A 16,680-nucleotide genomic window follows, 5' to 3' on the forward strand; every position below is an offset into this window, starting at 1 on the left:
GTGCGCAAGATGATGTGCGGTGATGATGATATGTGCGCAGGATGATGTGCGCTGCACGATGATGTGCGGTGATGATGATATGTGCTGCAGGATGATGTGCGCTGCAGGATGATGTACGCTGCACAATGATGTGCAGTGATGATGACATGTCCTGCAGGATGATGTGCGCTGCAGGATGAAGTGTGCCGCAGGATGATGTGCGCCAAAGGATGATGTGCGCCAAAGGATCATGTGTACTGCAGGATGAAGTGCGCCGCAGGATGATGTGCACTGCTGGATGAAGTGCGCTGCAGGATGATGTGCGCACGATGATGTGCGGTGAGGATGATATGCGCGCAGGATAATGTGCGCAGCACGATGATGTGCGGTGATGATGATATGCGCTGAATGATGAATTGCACCGCAGGATGATGTTCGCTGTAGGAGAATGTGCGCTGCAGGATGATGTGCGCCGCACAAGAGGGTCTTGTTGAAGGTTAAGGGCAGAGGATGTCACACCTTGTTAAAGCCCTATGAGACAAATTGTGATTTGTGAATATGGGCTATACAAAATAAAATTTGATTGATTGATAAGAGAAAAGCTCTGAAACAGCCTCTAACTTAGCATCGGGTCAGGTAGTGCTTAGGACAAGTTCACAATGTTCCTATAGTCAGGTGTAAATCATGGTTTCCATACGAACACTGCTGCATTCAAACTCACTACAAATTAAAAATATACATAGAATTAAACATTTGAAATGATCTTTGCACAGAAGAAAGACTACAGATGCAGGAAAATGACTGTGAAAAGGAGAGAGAACTGTCACCGCTCCTCCAGCCACCTATTTGTTTGTTTACCTATCCTATAAAACCCTTATGGCTGTTCTTAACTTGCAGATTGAGTTACTACAGCCTCTGATTCATTGCTAGGACAAGTGCTCTGCTAGAAGTAAGATATATATAATGTTATGGTGAGAAACCCATATTAACAAAGCAAGTCACACAGACCATTGTAGGTGTTTCATTTAAAGAAACTGCAAATGATGCTGCAGTGTCAGTGATGGCTGTTGGAACAAAGACTTGCAAAGTCTGCAGATGTAAACCTCATGGAGCTCGTTTGAAATATCTCCCATCATCAAGGAGGTTACCTTCACCTCTTTCTTTGTGTTTTGTTGGTATGTTTCTATCTAAGCAAGATCAAACAAAAAAACTGAACCAATGTCCATGAAACTTGGTGGAATGAGCCATGTGTGTGTTGGTGAAAAAGTGAGTGTTCATTTAAATCAGGGGCTGGATGCAGGATTTATTTTTTAGCTCCTTTGTAATTTTTTAGCCTTTTAACATTCAGGGACATTCAATCGTGCACATGTGAATAAAACATAGAAATAATGGGGGCATTATAAAACTGTGTGATATTTCATTTAATAAGATTTTTACAATTTTACAAAATGGACCCAGATACCTCTGATTTAAGCTGGCATGGCACTGGAGGGATCAGCACATACTTGCATTTACAGTGATCCTGTCCAATGGTCTGGACTAGGGTAACCAATACTCTCTACAGGAGATAATAAACATGTATATCCCCAGATACCCTGTAGTCTGAATATAGAGAATTAGAATAGAAAAAAGTCTGAAGATCCATACAATGTATTGTTGCTCAAGCCTTCTTCTCTGTTAGGAGGGGTGCCCCATGACCACATTTTTAGAGATTTTATAAAATGATAACCTGATTAGATTATGTTTGTATGTGGTAAACCTGGAGTACCTTACCTAATATTGAGTAGGACTTGATGAGGTCAGATAATATTTGACCTTGATTCAACTGCGTGGGTCTTTTGTTATTGTCAGTGGGGTTTTTGTATTGTGGAAATTATAAAAAGGAAAGAAATTGAATTTTACATTGAATATAATTGCATCAAAGTGTAAAATGCTATGGGCTGTCTTTACCATACACTTTGTGCCTAATGTTTAAAAAGTTCTGTTTTGTTCCTGATAACGCAGTGGGCCAGAGGACTTTAACGGGATAGTTCACCCCAAAATGAAAATTCACTCATTATCTACCAACTACTATGATGATGGAGGTTTTGATGAAGTGTTTGAGTCTGCAAAACACTTTTGGAGTTACAGGGGTGAACAGTTTTGTAGCCTAATCCAAAACAATTGAAGTAACTGGTGACTGATTCGTCAAACCTAGAAAACGAACAAACAGAAAAACACATAAAATGCTTCCATCCGTTGGCTCACCCAAGTGTCTGTAAACCCCAACATTAAAATTTGACTTGAACAGGCGTTGATTACACTGTGTTTTTAGCCTGAATCTGCTCTGATATAATCCACATTCATATGTGGATCACATTGGACATTTAAGCTAAGAACGTGGTTGTTTTTTACGTTTGAGAATAAGTCCACAGTCACTTCAATTGTATTTTATATATACATTAAATACCACTTAAACTCTTAATGAGTTTTGTGGACTCAAACCCTTTACCAATCCCTCCATTGGCTTAATGATGAGTTGATAATGAGGGACTTTTCATTTTTGGTCGAACTATCCCTTTAGGCTGTTCAATGCTCTGTGATTGATCTCGCAGGAACAGAGTCACACTGCCACCCCCTGGAGATGCATGTGAACTGCAACCACTTTGTCTGCGCACGACCAGTAGACCAGTGAAGGCACACGACAACACACAGTGTAAAATGATGGATGCGGAGATTTTGGTGTGCGTGTGTTATAGATGAACTCCCGCAGGTCTAATTGCCGCTGTTGGACGCACATCTTGCTGCTGCAGTGGTGATACCCCGTGCAGACGTCGTTTAAGGGACCAGACCACAGCCGCCCCTCATCCAGATTCCTCCTCCACGGAGCGTGTCCAACATGACGGCCAACAGCCGCTTCAGGAGCCGTGCGCCCCGGTCAGGTGAGCACCTGCAGGTCACTACTCACCGCCAGCAATTCACATTCATCAAGGATCGGTCGATGACTGTCCAGAAACCCACACTGTGCTTTTATTCCCTCCGGACATTCTCCTGCATGTGGCTGGCACCCGCTGCCCAAACGCAACGACGTGTCCCTGGAATCTGTCCTCAGATGATGGAGAGGTAAGAGAAACACAGGGGACAAAGGTGTGTGGGCGTGTGTGACACAGTGTGTTTATGTGTCTGCTGTTGTGAGGATATTGTCTGGTCCTCAAACCCTCAAAGGACACTTGGTTTTATGATAGGGTTACAATTAGCTTTCGTTCACGGTAAGGTTTGGGTCTAGGTGTTTAGTTGTGATGGTGAGGTAAGGGTATGGGGCCAGCAGGGAATGCTTTGTGTCAATGAGGATCCTCAGAACTAAAGAAAGACTAACATGTAAGAATGTGTGTAAGTGTGACTGTGTGTTCCAAATATTGCTCATGATGTGAGGACTTACATCTGTTTACACGGTCACTTTATAGGGGAATTGTCTTCCTTATAGGAACAAAAATAATGTCCCCATAACATAGATTTTTACATTTTAAGATGGAAACTGAAGGTTGGGTTTAGATTTAAGTTGAGGGTTAGGTTGGGGTATAAGATAAGGTAGGTAGTAACAACCAAGGAGTAGTGTAAGTCAATGTAATGTCCTATGAAGTCATAGGGACTTACTACGTGTGTATTTAGAATCTTAGCTTTGTTGCACTTTGTGAACAAATCAGAATGTTGCCTTGCCTTGCCACATGATATAGTACTGTACAATGTCACTATTTCAGTTTTCATGGACCAAATCTGAAGTTGTTCATATCTTGTCCTCACGCTCACTTACCCAAGTCCATTTCCATAACTTCATAACATCTGTCCAACATCTGTAAACGTGAATCTGCAGCTGATGATGAGCAGGACAGTCATGGAGTCAGTTGACCAATGAGTCGCCTTTAAGCAATAATAAAAGCCAGTATTCTGTGAAAACAGCATATAACAGTATAAGGTGGTTAGACATGCAACTATCGTTATTCATTATCACTACCAATCAATTCATTGTTTAGGTGATTAAATACTCACATTTGAAAAGCTGGAATCAAATGACTAAAGACACTATTGTCTGACAGTTTAAAGACAGACTATTGATCTATAGATGTTTTTTCATAACATCTTAAATAAAGTTGAATGCAGGACATTCATTTCACCATGCACTAATTCAACCATTCTCTGATATGATACGGAATGAATGATTATTTTTAATCATTCATGTTATATGTTATAAACTCCTAAATTACATGTTCAAACATAATTTTGTCCAACTAACAGCAGGACATGTAAAAAAACAACCTTCAGTTTAAAGTTGGATACAACAAATATCCACATGGAAGAAGCTTTTGCATCAAGAAATCATGTGAGACAACATGGAATACAATGATTTATTCCACTTTTAAAACTACTTAATATCAGGAATTAGGCTGTATGTTGACATGTGTATCAGACTTCAGGGGGTCATATGATCTCCCAGTGCATGAACCATCTCCTTCTTTACAAGCTCCAGTGTGAATATCTTTATTTTCATATTTTCTGCATAGCTCCCAAAATCCCTGGAGCAGTTTTCCTCTCATGATTATTTTTGCAATTGTCCTGCTTCACAGTTCAGTGTTTTCATGTCGTCTTGGACAGCAGCTCTGATTCTGAGTCAGACCAGTGTGGTGTTATCCAGCAGTCTGGATATGTGTATTTCTTTGAAATGTGTGTAGGTGTGAAATGCATCCACAGACAAAATGTCAATATGGAAGCGTTACTGAAACCAAGGAGACAGAAACACACAGAGAACACGCCTCCCCCCTCTCGGACACACATCCCCATATACACAGTTCCTCAGTCGCTCCCTAACAAGTCAAGCTAATGCTCTCTACATTAGATTTGACATTAAAAGCTGGTTGTATCCACAAGTAGAGAAATCTAGTGCATGATGGGGTGAAGCTGTACTTCTCTCTGACCAGTCTGCTTATTCCACATCATACACCATCTGCCTCCTTCAGAGCTGTTTTTTTCCTGTTCCAGTCGTTGTCTCAGCGTTTCTCCAGAAGTCGTCAAATTCAAATCATGACTTTTTGATATCATATAAAGTACATTATTTAACTTTATATCAACTGTTTGTATTTGTCAGTGTTTAACATGATCTGGACCTATGTATGGATCACTGAACAGGCCTGCAGGGCAGAGGCCCGAGGGGAGAAGGGGAGGCCCTGGTCCACAGCCTCAAAGGGACTGTTTCTTGTTTGAAAATGACAGAACTGAGGTTAAGGACTACAAAGAGATTTTCAACTAGAAGGTCCCTCAGTAGTTTGCACATCTGCAAAGGCCCAACGGTCTTAAATTCAAACCGCACCACACAACACAGTTGTAAATAAAATTCAAGACTTTTTCATATATCAATATAAAACCAAATTTCATGAGTTTTAAGAGCTGCACATACCCTGTTTAACCTTATTCTTCCTCATCTCTCTAAGTATTCAGATTCACATATACTGTATATCGTTGCTGTGTTGGTCCCCACCCCCCTCCTCTAGTGCCAGTGGCGGCCTGCCTCTCTACATTATGAATACTTGCTGTGCCCCAGGGCATGCTCCCAGTCGCTCCACCACATTCTCTTTGCCACTTCAATAAAACATGAAGATAATCATGGGAGTGTCCTACTAACACAGTTGCTGTACCACAAAGGAGTAGATCTGACCCAGCATCCTGTGTGTCAGCCATCATCATCAGTATACATTTACTTACCGCTGCTGAGCCAGAGTCACTGCCACTGATTTAAGACTGCATTTCTGTCTCCATGTGACTCAAGGAAAAGGACTATGTTGGATTTGCGACGCTGCCCAACCAGGTGCACAGGAAGTCTGTGAAAAAAGGATTTGACTTCACCCTCATGGTGGCAGGTGAGAAGTGATGTCATACCATTTCTTACTTGTGGCTTGTGATGGGTCCTCCTGGTGGGCGGCGGTGGACGGTGACTGAGGACTGGAGTGGCGTCTGGTCTGGATGGTGGATCGTGGTCTAGATGGTTGCTGAGCATGGACTGTGCTTGCAGCGGGACTGTCATGTTGGGGTTGTCCTTCGGGATGTCTACCCTCATCAATGCTGCTAGAGACTTTGTTTATTGATGATGTTCTCCTGCACGTGGCATCTATTGCACTTCTGTCCGTCCTGGGAGAGGGATCCCTCACATGTGTCTCTCTCTGAGGTTTCTACATATTTTTACCCTGTTTAAAGGGTTTTTTGTAGTTTTTCCTTACTCTTGCTGAGGGTTAAGGACAGAGGATGTCTCACCCTGTTAAAGCCCTATGAGATGAATTGTAATTTGTGAATATGGGCTATACAAATAAAATTTGATTGATTGATTGACTTGTATCTGACTCATTACCTGCCCTGGACTGCATAAGGAAAGGAAAATCACATTTATTTGTACAGCACAGTTATTTTAAAATCATCTGTGTCTTCTATGTGTATGGAACCACTTTTTTATGCTGAGTTATTTGTATTAATGTGTGTTCGAATTGTGATCATCCTTCATTTGCGTGCAGTGTTTTCTGCAGGGGGTCTGCTGCTGTGTTCTCATGTGGGGCCATTTGCAAACGGCCATTTGCCTTCTCACATACAGCTCCTTGATAATGTCTGGACATTCTCCAGAGTTTATTGCATGTCTGATAGCAGTTTCAGATGAGATATATAACTGCATGATTGGACCCAGTGATAGAAGAAGTCATTACCTGTGTCCAGTAGCTGAAGCGATCATGACTGAATATTGCCATGGAGATGTCTTCAGGCCCCAGGTTCCTGTATTGAGGCAAAGTTGCTGCCACTTGGCTGTCAGACACAGAATGCCCATTTCGCTTATCTATTTTACCTTGTAACTGTTTGTATTTGTTTGATCATGCACTTCAATAGTTTATTCAGCTTTGTCCATTAATCCATACATTTAATTATCTCTTTGCTGCTAACGCTGTCATCTGTATATTCAGTACTTTTATACAATTATGATTAATTGATTTACTTTTGTGAAGGGAGGTTAAATTGACTTACTCAAAATACTCATCCGATTTGGCTGTTTATTTTCTTCCTTAAATATGTACCTTTATATATTGTGTCAATCAAACTCATACCTTTGTTTATTTTGTGTTTTCTCTCGGTTTTTGGAAGTAAAAAGAAAACATCAAATGAAAATTAACAAGTAAAGATGAGTTCCCATAAAACTGTTCTTAAGCACGGTACTTCACCTCTGTGTGTATGTGTCTTACAGGTGAATCTGGTCTTGGTAAATCAACCCTGGTGAACAGCTTGTTCCTCACTGATCTGCATAAGGACAGAAAACTACTCAATGCTGAGGGTGAGTCACTGTCCAATCAGACGTTCCCATATTATATCTATATCTATGTTTTTGTCTCCAGCCCAGATAAACTGAAGAGGCCGGTGCAGGAGATGGACTTTGTTGAATGTCTCCTTGTGTTTGATGTTTCAGAGCGCATCAGTCAGACAGTTGAGATCACGAAGCACACGGTGGACATCGAAGAGAAGGGGGTGAAGTTGAAACTAACTATTGTGGACACCCCAGGTTTTGGGGACGCTGTCAATAACACAGAGTGGTAGGTATTGACTGTGTATCCAAAGATTTGGATAACTATCAATTAACATGGATTTCTGAGATTGTATGATAAATAATACTGTTAGCTTTCTCTGGCTTTAAGTTAAAGATTCAGTGTGTAGAATTTAGTGATATCTAGTGGTGAAGCCGCTTGTTGCAGCTAAATCCCCCTCACCCCACCCTCCCCTTTCAAACATGAGAGAGAACCTGTGGTAACCGTCAGTTGTTATAAAAACTCAAAAGGTCTTTAGTTTGTCTGTAAAAAACATGGCGGCCTTCGTAGGGAAGACCTGCTACTGATGTTAATATAATGTATTTCAATATAAAGGCCCCATTCTAGGGAAAGCAACAATTCGTACAATTTAGACCCAGATGTGAACGCTGCCATCTTGCACCGTTGAAGGCATTTGGAGCCATGGTCTCTGCAGTAGGGGTCATTTAGATGGAGCCATCCTGATGTTTTTCATCCTCTTTAACATCAAAACCAAACCTACTGGAAAAATTACAACTTAGACAAAATGTGTCAGATAGGAACGATCTAAAATGACCAAAACTATCTCTGAAAAAAATTTATGTAACTCGTATTTGCCTTATTAGCTGCTCCATGTCAGTGTTAATTTTGGCAGCTATTTTTGATTTAGTCTTAGTCTTAGTCTTTTGACGAAAATGCATTTTAGTTTTAGTCACATTTAGTCATTTTTATCCTTCTTAGTTTTAGTCTAGTTTTCGTCGACTAAAACAAATTCCATTTTAGTCTAGTTTTAGACGACAAAAACAAATTCAATTTTAGTCTAGTTTTAGTCACATTTAATAGCCACATTAAATTCCTTTTCTATAAAAACATATAGCTGGAGTCTAATAGCTAAAAAATATATATTTAATTTTAAATGTGAAAACAAAAAGGGAGAGCAGGTCAGACTGGAGGCAGACACAGAAACTTCAGCTTGGTACAAACCAACTGCAGCTTCTGCTCTGATCAAGAAGCTGAGGTGCTGATCTCTGATCAGCTGAGACCAGAGAAACTCTGTGTTTTCACTGTTTCTATAGTTAAGAAGCAGTCAGTCACTGAGGCTTCCTCACGTGTTCTAGCTCTGATCTTGTGTCTCTGAGCGAGTGCGCGGGGCGGGGGGCGGAGCCTCGGGACGGGTGAGCTCTCTGGGAGCGCACAGACACACACACACAAACACAGACTCACACAGACACACTCACTCGCCCGCTCCTGATACTTCATGACGGCCTGATACGATGATGTTAAAAAAATGATTGTGACTTAGTCAATCACCAACATTTTCGTCTCGTCTCGTCAACGAAAGTTAAAAATAGATTTAGTCATAGTTTTTTTTTTCAAAGATCCATTTTCGTTACGTCTTCGTCTCGTCTTCGTCATGGAAAAAGGGTCGTTAACGAATATATTTCGTCATTGTTTTCGTCAACGAAATTAACACCGCTCCATGTCCTGCCCACTAACATGAGGGATGCTGGATTCATTACCTATAGTGCAGCCAGACACCAGGGAGCGATGGCGTCTTCACTTCTAGATAGCAGTCATATATAGTCTGTCGTAGTGAAAGCTGTGAGCCATCTGGTAATGGTCGTTAAACTGCAGAAATGGATCCTCTGTTTGTCCAGTCAAACAGCAAATAGACCTGAAGTGGCACATCATGAGTGGAGTGAGATATGAATTGAAGGAGGACAGTAAAAACAAAAGGGCATTAGAGGAGAAGAAGTGTGAAAGGGGGACTGAATGGAGAGTGGTAAAGAAGGATGGCAAAGGGGGAGAAATGACAGTTCACCTATGATCAGTTACGTGCGCTCAGTTTAACTGTGCATATCATCTGGTTAACCTTGGTACCATATATGGGTGAACTATATTCTTGGTGCATTAGAAAGTAAACTGGAACTTCAAAGGAAGGGTTTGTGTATATGTTACTGTTAGAAAGTTTTTTACCATCTGCCCGTTCATGAAATAGAATGTAACCTCTATATGTTGGAGGCCTCGTTTTTGTTCTGTGTCTGTTTTATTATTTACAGAGCAAATTCAATGAAGTGTTGCATGACTGAATCTTGGGGATTTAATGTCCCCATGTCCCCTGGAGACTTACGTTTTATTTGCTTATGAATGCTTGCACGGCCGACCAGCGTTTCCTGTGAGAGCTCTGCAGCTTCACCACAACCTGCCAGAAAAGCTCTCTTCTTAAAGCTTTTATTTTGTATCATTCTGTGAGGGATTGTGCATTTTGTTCCATCCGCCACGTTCAATCCATTTGTTTATCCACATTTACACTATTGATTATATTTCGACGTAGATTATTAGGATTATTAGGACGTAGATTATATGTCACGGCCTCACTGCCCTGTTGAATTGATCTGCTATTGCTGCTGTTTAATGTCCACAAACCAGCGACAGCCGTCACTGGAAGCTTTATTTTTACAGGTCGGCCGTCAATCCGTCTCATTCCAGTGAACGCCTTGAAGGAATGTCTTTAAATTTGGTTGATTTTATTTTCATTGTCAAAGACCACTGACACCTCATAACAGGTGTTTTTGGCCGGGACTCAAGAATCAACAGATTACTTTTTCTAAGAGGATAAAATAATGAATTGATGACATTTTATGTTGAAAGGTTCAAAGGTCAACTTTACTGTAGCATCATAATGTTCTGTAAAAACATTCCGGGAGTTGCATCGGGGAGTTGCATTTGCTGTTGCTAATATTTTACTCTGCATTGTATTTCATAAAGCTGTTCTGTTCACTCACTGACGTCATCAGATAAATGCATTGGAGTAAAAAGTTTCTAGTTTTTAAATGTTTCTATCAAGCATAGAATTAAAGTACTTAAGAAAACTCCAAGCTCCTCAAATCTGTGCTGCAATACTTGAATAGACCTACTGTCCTACACTGTGTTGATCGATCTTTGTCTTAACTATTACTCAAAAAGTTTGCTGTGTTGACATAAAAAAACGCATGTTTGTGTTTGGTAGCTGGAGGCCTGTCACGGACTACATCAATCTGCAGTTTGAACAGTACTTCCGGGATGAGAGCGGACTCAACAGGAAAAACATCCAGGACAACAGGGTGCACTGCTGCCTGTATTTCATTCCTCCGTTTGGACACGGGTAATATACACACTGGCATGTGAACACAATGTATCTACTGTTTGACATGCATGCATTAAAATACTCAGTATAGATCATGTCCTCCTGCAGGCTTCGTCCAGTTGATGTAGAGTTCATGAAGGCCCTGCAGGACAAGGTTAATGTGGTTCCTCTTATCGCTAAGGCAGACTGTCTCACTCCCAGTGAGATAAAGAAACTCAAAGAGCAGGTCAGACCACACATGATTCATAACTCCCTCCATCATCCCATCCTTTTCTGTTATGTACAAATTAAACAATACTATAACCCATTTATCAACAGAAATTTCTATTAAAATAATAAATAGTCATCAGCGAAAAGAAATGCTGCATAAACAGCTTTAATTGTCTCTCATTGGTGGAGAGGGTCAAACTGGTGGTTACATATTGGTACTAGAATGGCGCCATAAGAGTGCATACATTTTGCCAAAGCTAATACACTGAAAAGAATGGGAAACAAAATTCCCGGATCAGTTATTTGGATCCTCACGAAAATTAAATGGGTTATTTCGAGACCAATCCATACAACATCCTTCTACCAAGTTACTTGATAATCCATCCAGTGGTTTTTGTGTAATCCTGACAAGAAAAAAAAAAAAAACCTCCTTGCTGGAGGTAACAACTATATTGCTTGTTGAATAACAGTTTATCTACTAGTACCTCTGCACTGTGGAGACACAATGTGCTCATTAGTTAGCTTTAAAGATATTAAGTCTCACTCCCTCCTCTAATGCTAAGGTAGACTCACTGTTTACCTGGGCTAGCTCTATGTCAAAATTACATACGTATACATTTTTTCCCTTACATGGCCTTAACATGGCTTGTACATAATTCACAACTCTGCCTGGTTAAGAATGTGCAAATAAACAAATATGCAAATTGGGAAAAACACTGAGCTGAGATGCTAAAACCATCTGTAGCACTGGTGCCAAGTGCAGATTCCGGTGATAAACTCTGCTCCCCATATACCTCTTCTCATGCTTATCATGTGATTTAGAGTATCCATTCTCAGCCTGCTCTCAGAAAGAAGTGAGAACAAACAAATAACCCATCACATGGAGCTACTCCCACATTATGCTGCCAAAACTAAAATAGTTGTCTATGCCAAAGCTTAAATGTGAATCATAAGCATATGATTTCATACACAGTATATTGATCTTTTGAGCTGCTTTGGTCAAATACATGGAAACTAGATGGGAGATCCATTGTCAGCTTGTTTTAGTGGTGAAATATCTTACCTGGAGCTTTAAAGCTTTTATATAGGGCAGCCACAAACTAGCACTCAGTGGGAGGATGTGTGCGCGTGTGTGTCAGTGTGTGTGTGTGTTCCTATTGTCCAACATATCTTTGATGTGTGTTTGCTTTGTCCTAGTTGAGAGAGGAGATAGGTTGGTATGGGATAAAGGTCTACCGGTTCCCTGACTGCGACTCTGATGAAGATGAGGGGTTCAAGCAGCAAGATAAAGAGCTGAAGGTGAGTCCAAAACATGTTTCTCATCTGCAGCACAACACTTAAGCAGGCATTCTTTTCTCCTCCACTACCATATCTGGCAGCTCTTGTTATAAGTGTGAGATGCCTGTGCAGGATACTAAAGGACAATACCCAGAATAGCAATATCCATTTCGTCATGTTAATTTCCTTCTTCTGTTTCCTTCTGCTTTCTAAGATTTGACTTAGTGCTAGAATTGATCTATTTCAATCTTAATGCTGGGTAAGCGTATTCGCCGATTGCTAGTTTTCTTTGAGTAAAGTCTCCAGGAACATGTCAACATGCATTGTTTTTGTGTTGCAGGAGAGCACTCCGTTTGCAGTGATCGGCAGCAACACTGTGGTAGAGGCCCGAGGTCAGAGGGTGAGAGGGAGGCTCTACCCCTGGGGCATCGTGGAGGGTAAGAATCTCTCAACTGGACTTTAGTGTTTGTCCCCACCCCTCTGCACAAGGCCTGACGTCTCAGTTACCATGACAACATTTGTTTGTATTAAGTCTATCTTTTCCTGTGTGCAGTGGAGAACCCGTCCCACTGCGACTTTGTGAAGCTCAGGACCATGCTCATCCGAACCCACATGCACGACCTGAAGGACATCACCAATGACTGCCACTACGAGAACTACAGAGCTCAGTGCATCCAGACCATGACCAGGTGTGTGTTTATATAAATGACTGATGTTTGTCTAAAACTCCCATTACTTTACTTTAGTTGCCCTTTTTCCCTCTCATTTCCTTTTCATGCTTATGTTCATTTTTGCAGGGACAGTGAACCATTCAAAATAATTAACTGGTAGACAAAACAAAACAAAACCCCGGACATTACACAGTATACAATGAGCACAATTCATAGAAGCACATCAGTATGGGATCGATAAACTCCATGTCAGAAATATAATATAATCATTGGTTATTTCTGTAGAAATAACAGCTGTTGAGCAGATTGAGCCCACTCTCATCCTTCTTGGATCTGTTTGAGTGTCCTCCACCTCTGATATCACGACAGTTCCTTCCTGACCTGCCTAAGCTGTTTTTTGAGAACTTTTGTTTGCGGCTAAATTTGGCCGAACTGGGAGTCGAAACAGGAGCATTTCTTGCTGTGAGGTGACAGTGACCCTGCGAAATAATTTAACAAATAAATGTATTCACTTTTTGTGGTGTGATAAACTGCACCACAAAATGTCTCTGAGTATAAATTAAAAAAAAATTTGGCTCTTGGTACCTAACTAGTTAGAAGAAAGCATGTCAGGCGGCATAGTGAAACCTGTGTGTGAGGATGATGGGTTTGTATTGCAAAACTGCAAAATTCACCTTTAAAGAATAGTTCATCCAAAAATGATAATTCACTCATTATCTACTCACCACTATGCCAATGGAGGGTTGGGTGAAGTGTTTGAGTCTACAAAACACTGCTGGAGTTTCATGGGTAAACAGTGTATTTGCCAAATCCAATACAATTAAAGATATTAGGAGCTTATCTTCAGACGCTGATGAGAATAATGGTAACTAGTTTACTATTAGCATACAGTTCCTGTACCTGAATGTGAAAGACGGTGTTATGAACACTGTTGTGTCACCACTTTTCACAATTTGTCTTATTTAAGGTTTATTTCTGTAGAGGGCTCCATCATTAGAGTCGTGGAACCCAGCAACTATTGTCAAGAAGTGGGTGATTGGTCGTAGGATGGAAGGAGACGGAAGAGAAAGGGACAGGAAAGACAGGATGAGTCCTAGTTGGAACAATTAATTAATAAGACATCTGGAATAGCACTCAGTTGAGCGCTTACCCTCTCCAAGGCCCAACTGTGCCCTTAAATTCAAGTTCGATGTCATACATCAAGATCTACCCAATATACATATTTTGAGAAATTCACAAAAAGCAACAGAAAAAGCCCTATCTTGAAATATTAAAGGCATCGCTCATTTCAAGTTAATGGCTTCTTTGCCCACAGACAGCAATGAAAACATAACCCCCTTGGTAAAGGCAACACAAATAACCTGGTCTTATTTGGAAGCGAATGACAAATTAAATGACAGTATAGCTAATATGTGTATGTTTAATAATTTGACAGTAATATGTAAGCTAGCGCTCCCCCTCCTTTCAATTTCAATCCAAATTATGAATGAGTTGTCATTCGTTTCTGTTTGTTTGGTTGGTTCGGTTTGTATACATATATATCTATGTCATCTGTTTGCTCTCTCTGTAACTGCTGTAGAGCCAACTGGTGGCCATACTTATTTCTTAATAGGTTTATTTGCTTTCTGTTTGGGTGTTTTGCCTCTATGAAGGTGGGAAATGGAAGAAGACTGGTTTCTACAACGAATATTTTTTATTTTTTACATGTATGGTCTGATTTTAAGAATTTCTCTATGGAATAGCCCCCAGAGCCAAGTCTTTTGTCACTGCTATTTGAGCATTCCAGACTCTGAACACTCACAGTTTCATGAGCCAGTGTTGTGCTGCAGCCATGCCTCATGTTATCTGTTGTTTAACAGTAAAATGAATGCAGACAAGCGGGTGCAGAGCCCCATCCCGATCCTGCCGCTGCCCACACCAGATGGGGAGACAGAGAAAATCATAAAAAACAAAGATGACGAGGTGAGTGGAAAATTAATCCTGTATGACGCCTTTTTATACCTCAAACAATGAATAATACATGTCAGCAGGTATTACATAACCAAGATGTTGATGTGAATTGATGACCCATGTGTGTAAACTGTCTCTCATCCACTGCTGCTCCCTTGTCCCTTGTCACCATGTCATCGGCCTCTGCAGCTGAAGAGGATGCAGCAGATGCTCCAGAAGATGCAGCAGCAGATGCATGAGCAGGACCTGTGACCTCTAACCTTTTATTTCGGAGACAAACCAAGAGGGTCAAACACAGCAACGATTGGTACTTTCCCCAATGCTGTCTCTTCAGAGGACGAAATTAGGAAATGTTTTTATGATAACATTCAATATTTTATCTGATATTCAAATCACTAGTCACCAATAAACTGTAGAGGAATGACAGCATGCTGGCAGATGTATTTTAATTTTAATTAAAAAGGTTTGGCATGATAGAACCTTACAGAACAGTCTTTAGCTAAGTGAGTTACGTTAGGCAATAGAGTTGTTTGTACTTTGTTACGTTTAGATCACAGTAGATTCCCAAGTACTTTAAAAACTTAATGAGATGAATGCAGCACACCCTCAATGCTAATCCTCCAAATACTGTTTAAAATCTTTAACCATGAATCTGATCAAACCAAATTGTATTTCAATGTACAATCAGAACTGTTATCATCAAAGATGCAAAGCTCTTGCAAAATCAATCCCACATGCAAAGTACTAATTCAATTGTGAGAGCACTTTTTTGTTGAGTCCGGCCGCATGATATACAGAATTACATCATCAACATTATCAATAATTCTCCATCTGCCATGAGCGGTTATAGATATTATCACATGTATGTCAATCATAGACTGCATGTAGAAAGACACGTATCCAATCCTCTCACTATCCAGAAAAGAGTTGAAATTGTCTAGGATACTGCTGCCGTGTTGCGCATTTGAGCCAGACTCTGTAAAGTAGTGATCGTGGGATGAAGCCTTGGTAGCGAGGAACCACCAATTCGGTGACTTCACCAATGTGTGGGTCTCAGCTGTCAACCATGACGTTTCACCTGCTTTTACAGTATCAAATAGCTACCTGAATAAAATAAACACTACACTAAGTAGAGCACATACATGCCAAGGCCCAACAATCCCAATCAAGCAGCAGCAAATTTTCACACACTCATAGATTGCTATCATTCATTGATAATATTTCATAAATTATAAGACAATAAATATGTTGAAAAAAAAACTACCTCACAAAGTTACAGAAAGTAAAATGAATTCCTGCATCCAACCCCTGATCTGTATCCTTGCCTGACCCATACAACATCCTTCCAACAAGTTTAGTGTTTTTGTTTAATCTTTCTTACAAACAAACATACAGGGGTGAAAACACAACCTCCCTGGCGGAGATAATTATTACCAAACTTACAAGAAATACATAATACAACACCTAAATAAGGACTTCATAAAATTACATAAACAATCTTTGTGTTGATTTTATGTTGATAGTAATTATAACTTTTGTTTATATAGCACTTTCAAACTAAAACGGGGTAAGTGAGGGTTAAAAAATAAAACATTTGATTTTATATGCTAGTGAGTAAATGTATGGATTGACTTAACTGATGTCGATGATTCTGTGTTGTTTCATATTTTTCAAAAAACAAAACTGTCCTAAATGTATGTATTTGTACAATTTTTTTAAACTGCAATTTATGACAGTTTTATTTAGAAGGACTTGAGGGTTGTCTCAAAGCCACTGCAGCCAAATTAAAGACAGCTTAATCAGCAACATAACCTCCTTCATTTGATAGTTTATAGTCACCTTTGTTTTAAGGAATGTGTAATGTTAATTCTGTTAATGAACAAAAAGCTGCATTGAAAATTGA

At 40.2% G+C, this 16,680-nt stretch overlaps 1 protein-coding gene across 1 annotated transcript; it reads left to right on the plus strand.

Moving 5' to 3' along the window:
- The first annotated feature begins 1,089 nt into the window (after nt 1-1,089).
- Nucleotides 1,090-16,680, plus strand: septin5b (septin 5b). Its single transcript, XM_062413471.1, has 12 exons — nt 1,090-2,900; nt 3,071-3,081; nt 5,777-5,867; nt 7,229-7,315; nt 7,448-7,571; nt 10,552-10,686; nt 10,777-10,894; nt 12,076-12,177; nt 12,497-12,593; nt 12,710-12,845; nt 14,687-14,789; nt 14,967-16,680. The coding sequence occupies exons 1-12, from the start codon at nt 2,858-2,860 to the stop codon at nt 15,027-15,029; spliced, it is 1,110 nt and encodes a 369-aa protein (XP_062269455.1). The 5' UTR covers nt 1,090-2,857; the 3' UTR covers nt 15,030-16,680.

Source organism: Platichthys flesus, chromosome 19 (assembly GCF_949316205.1).
Source record: "Platichthys flesus chromosome 19, fPlaFle2.1, whole genome shotgun sequence".
NCBI lineage: Eukaryota > Metazoa > Chordata > Actinopteri > Pleuronectiformes > Pleuronectidae > Platichthys > Platichthys flesus.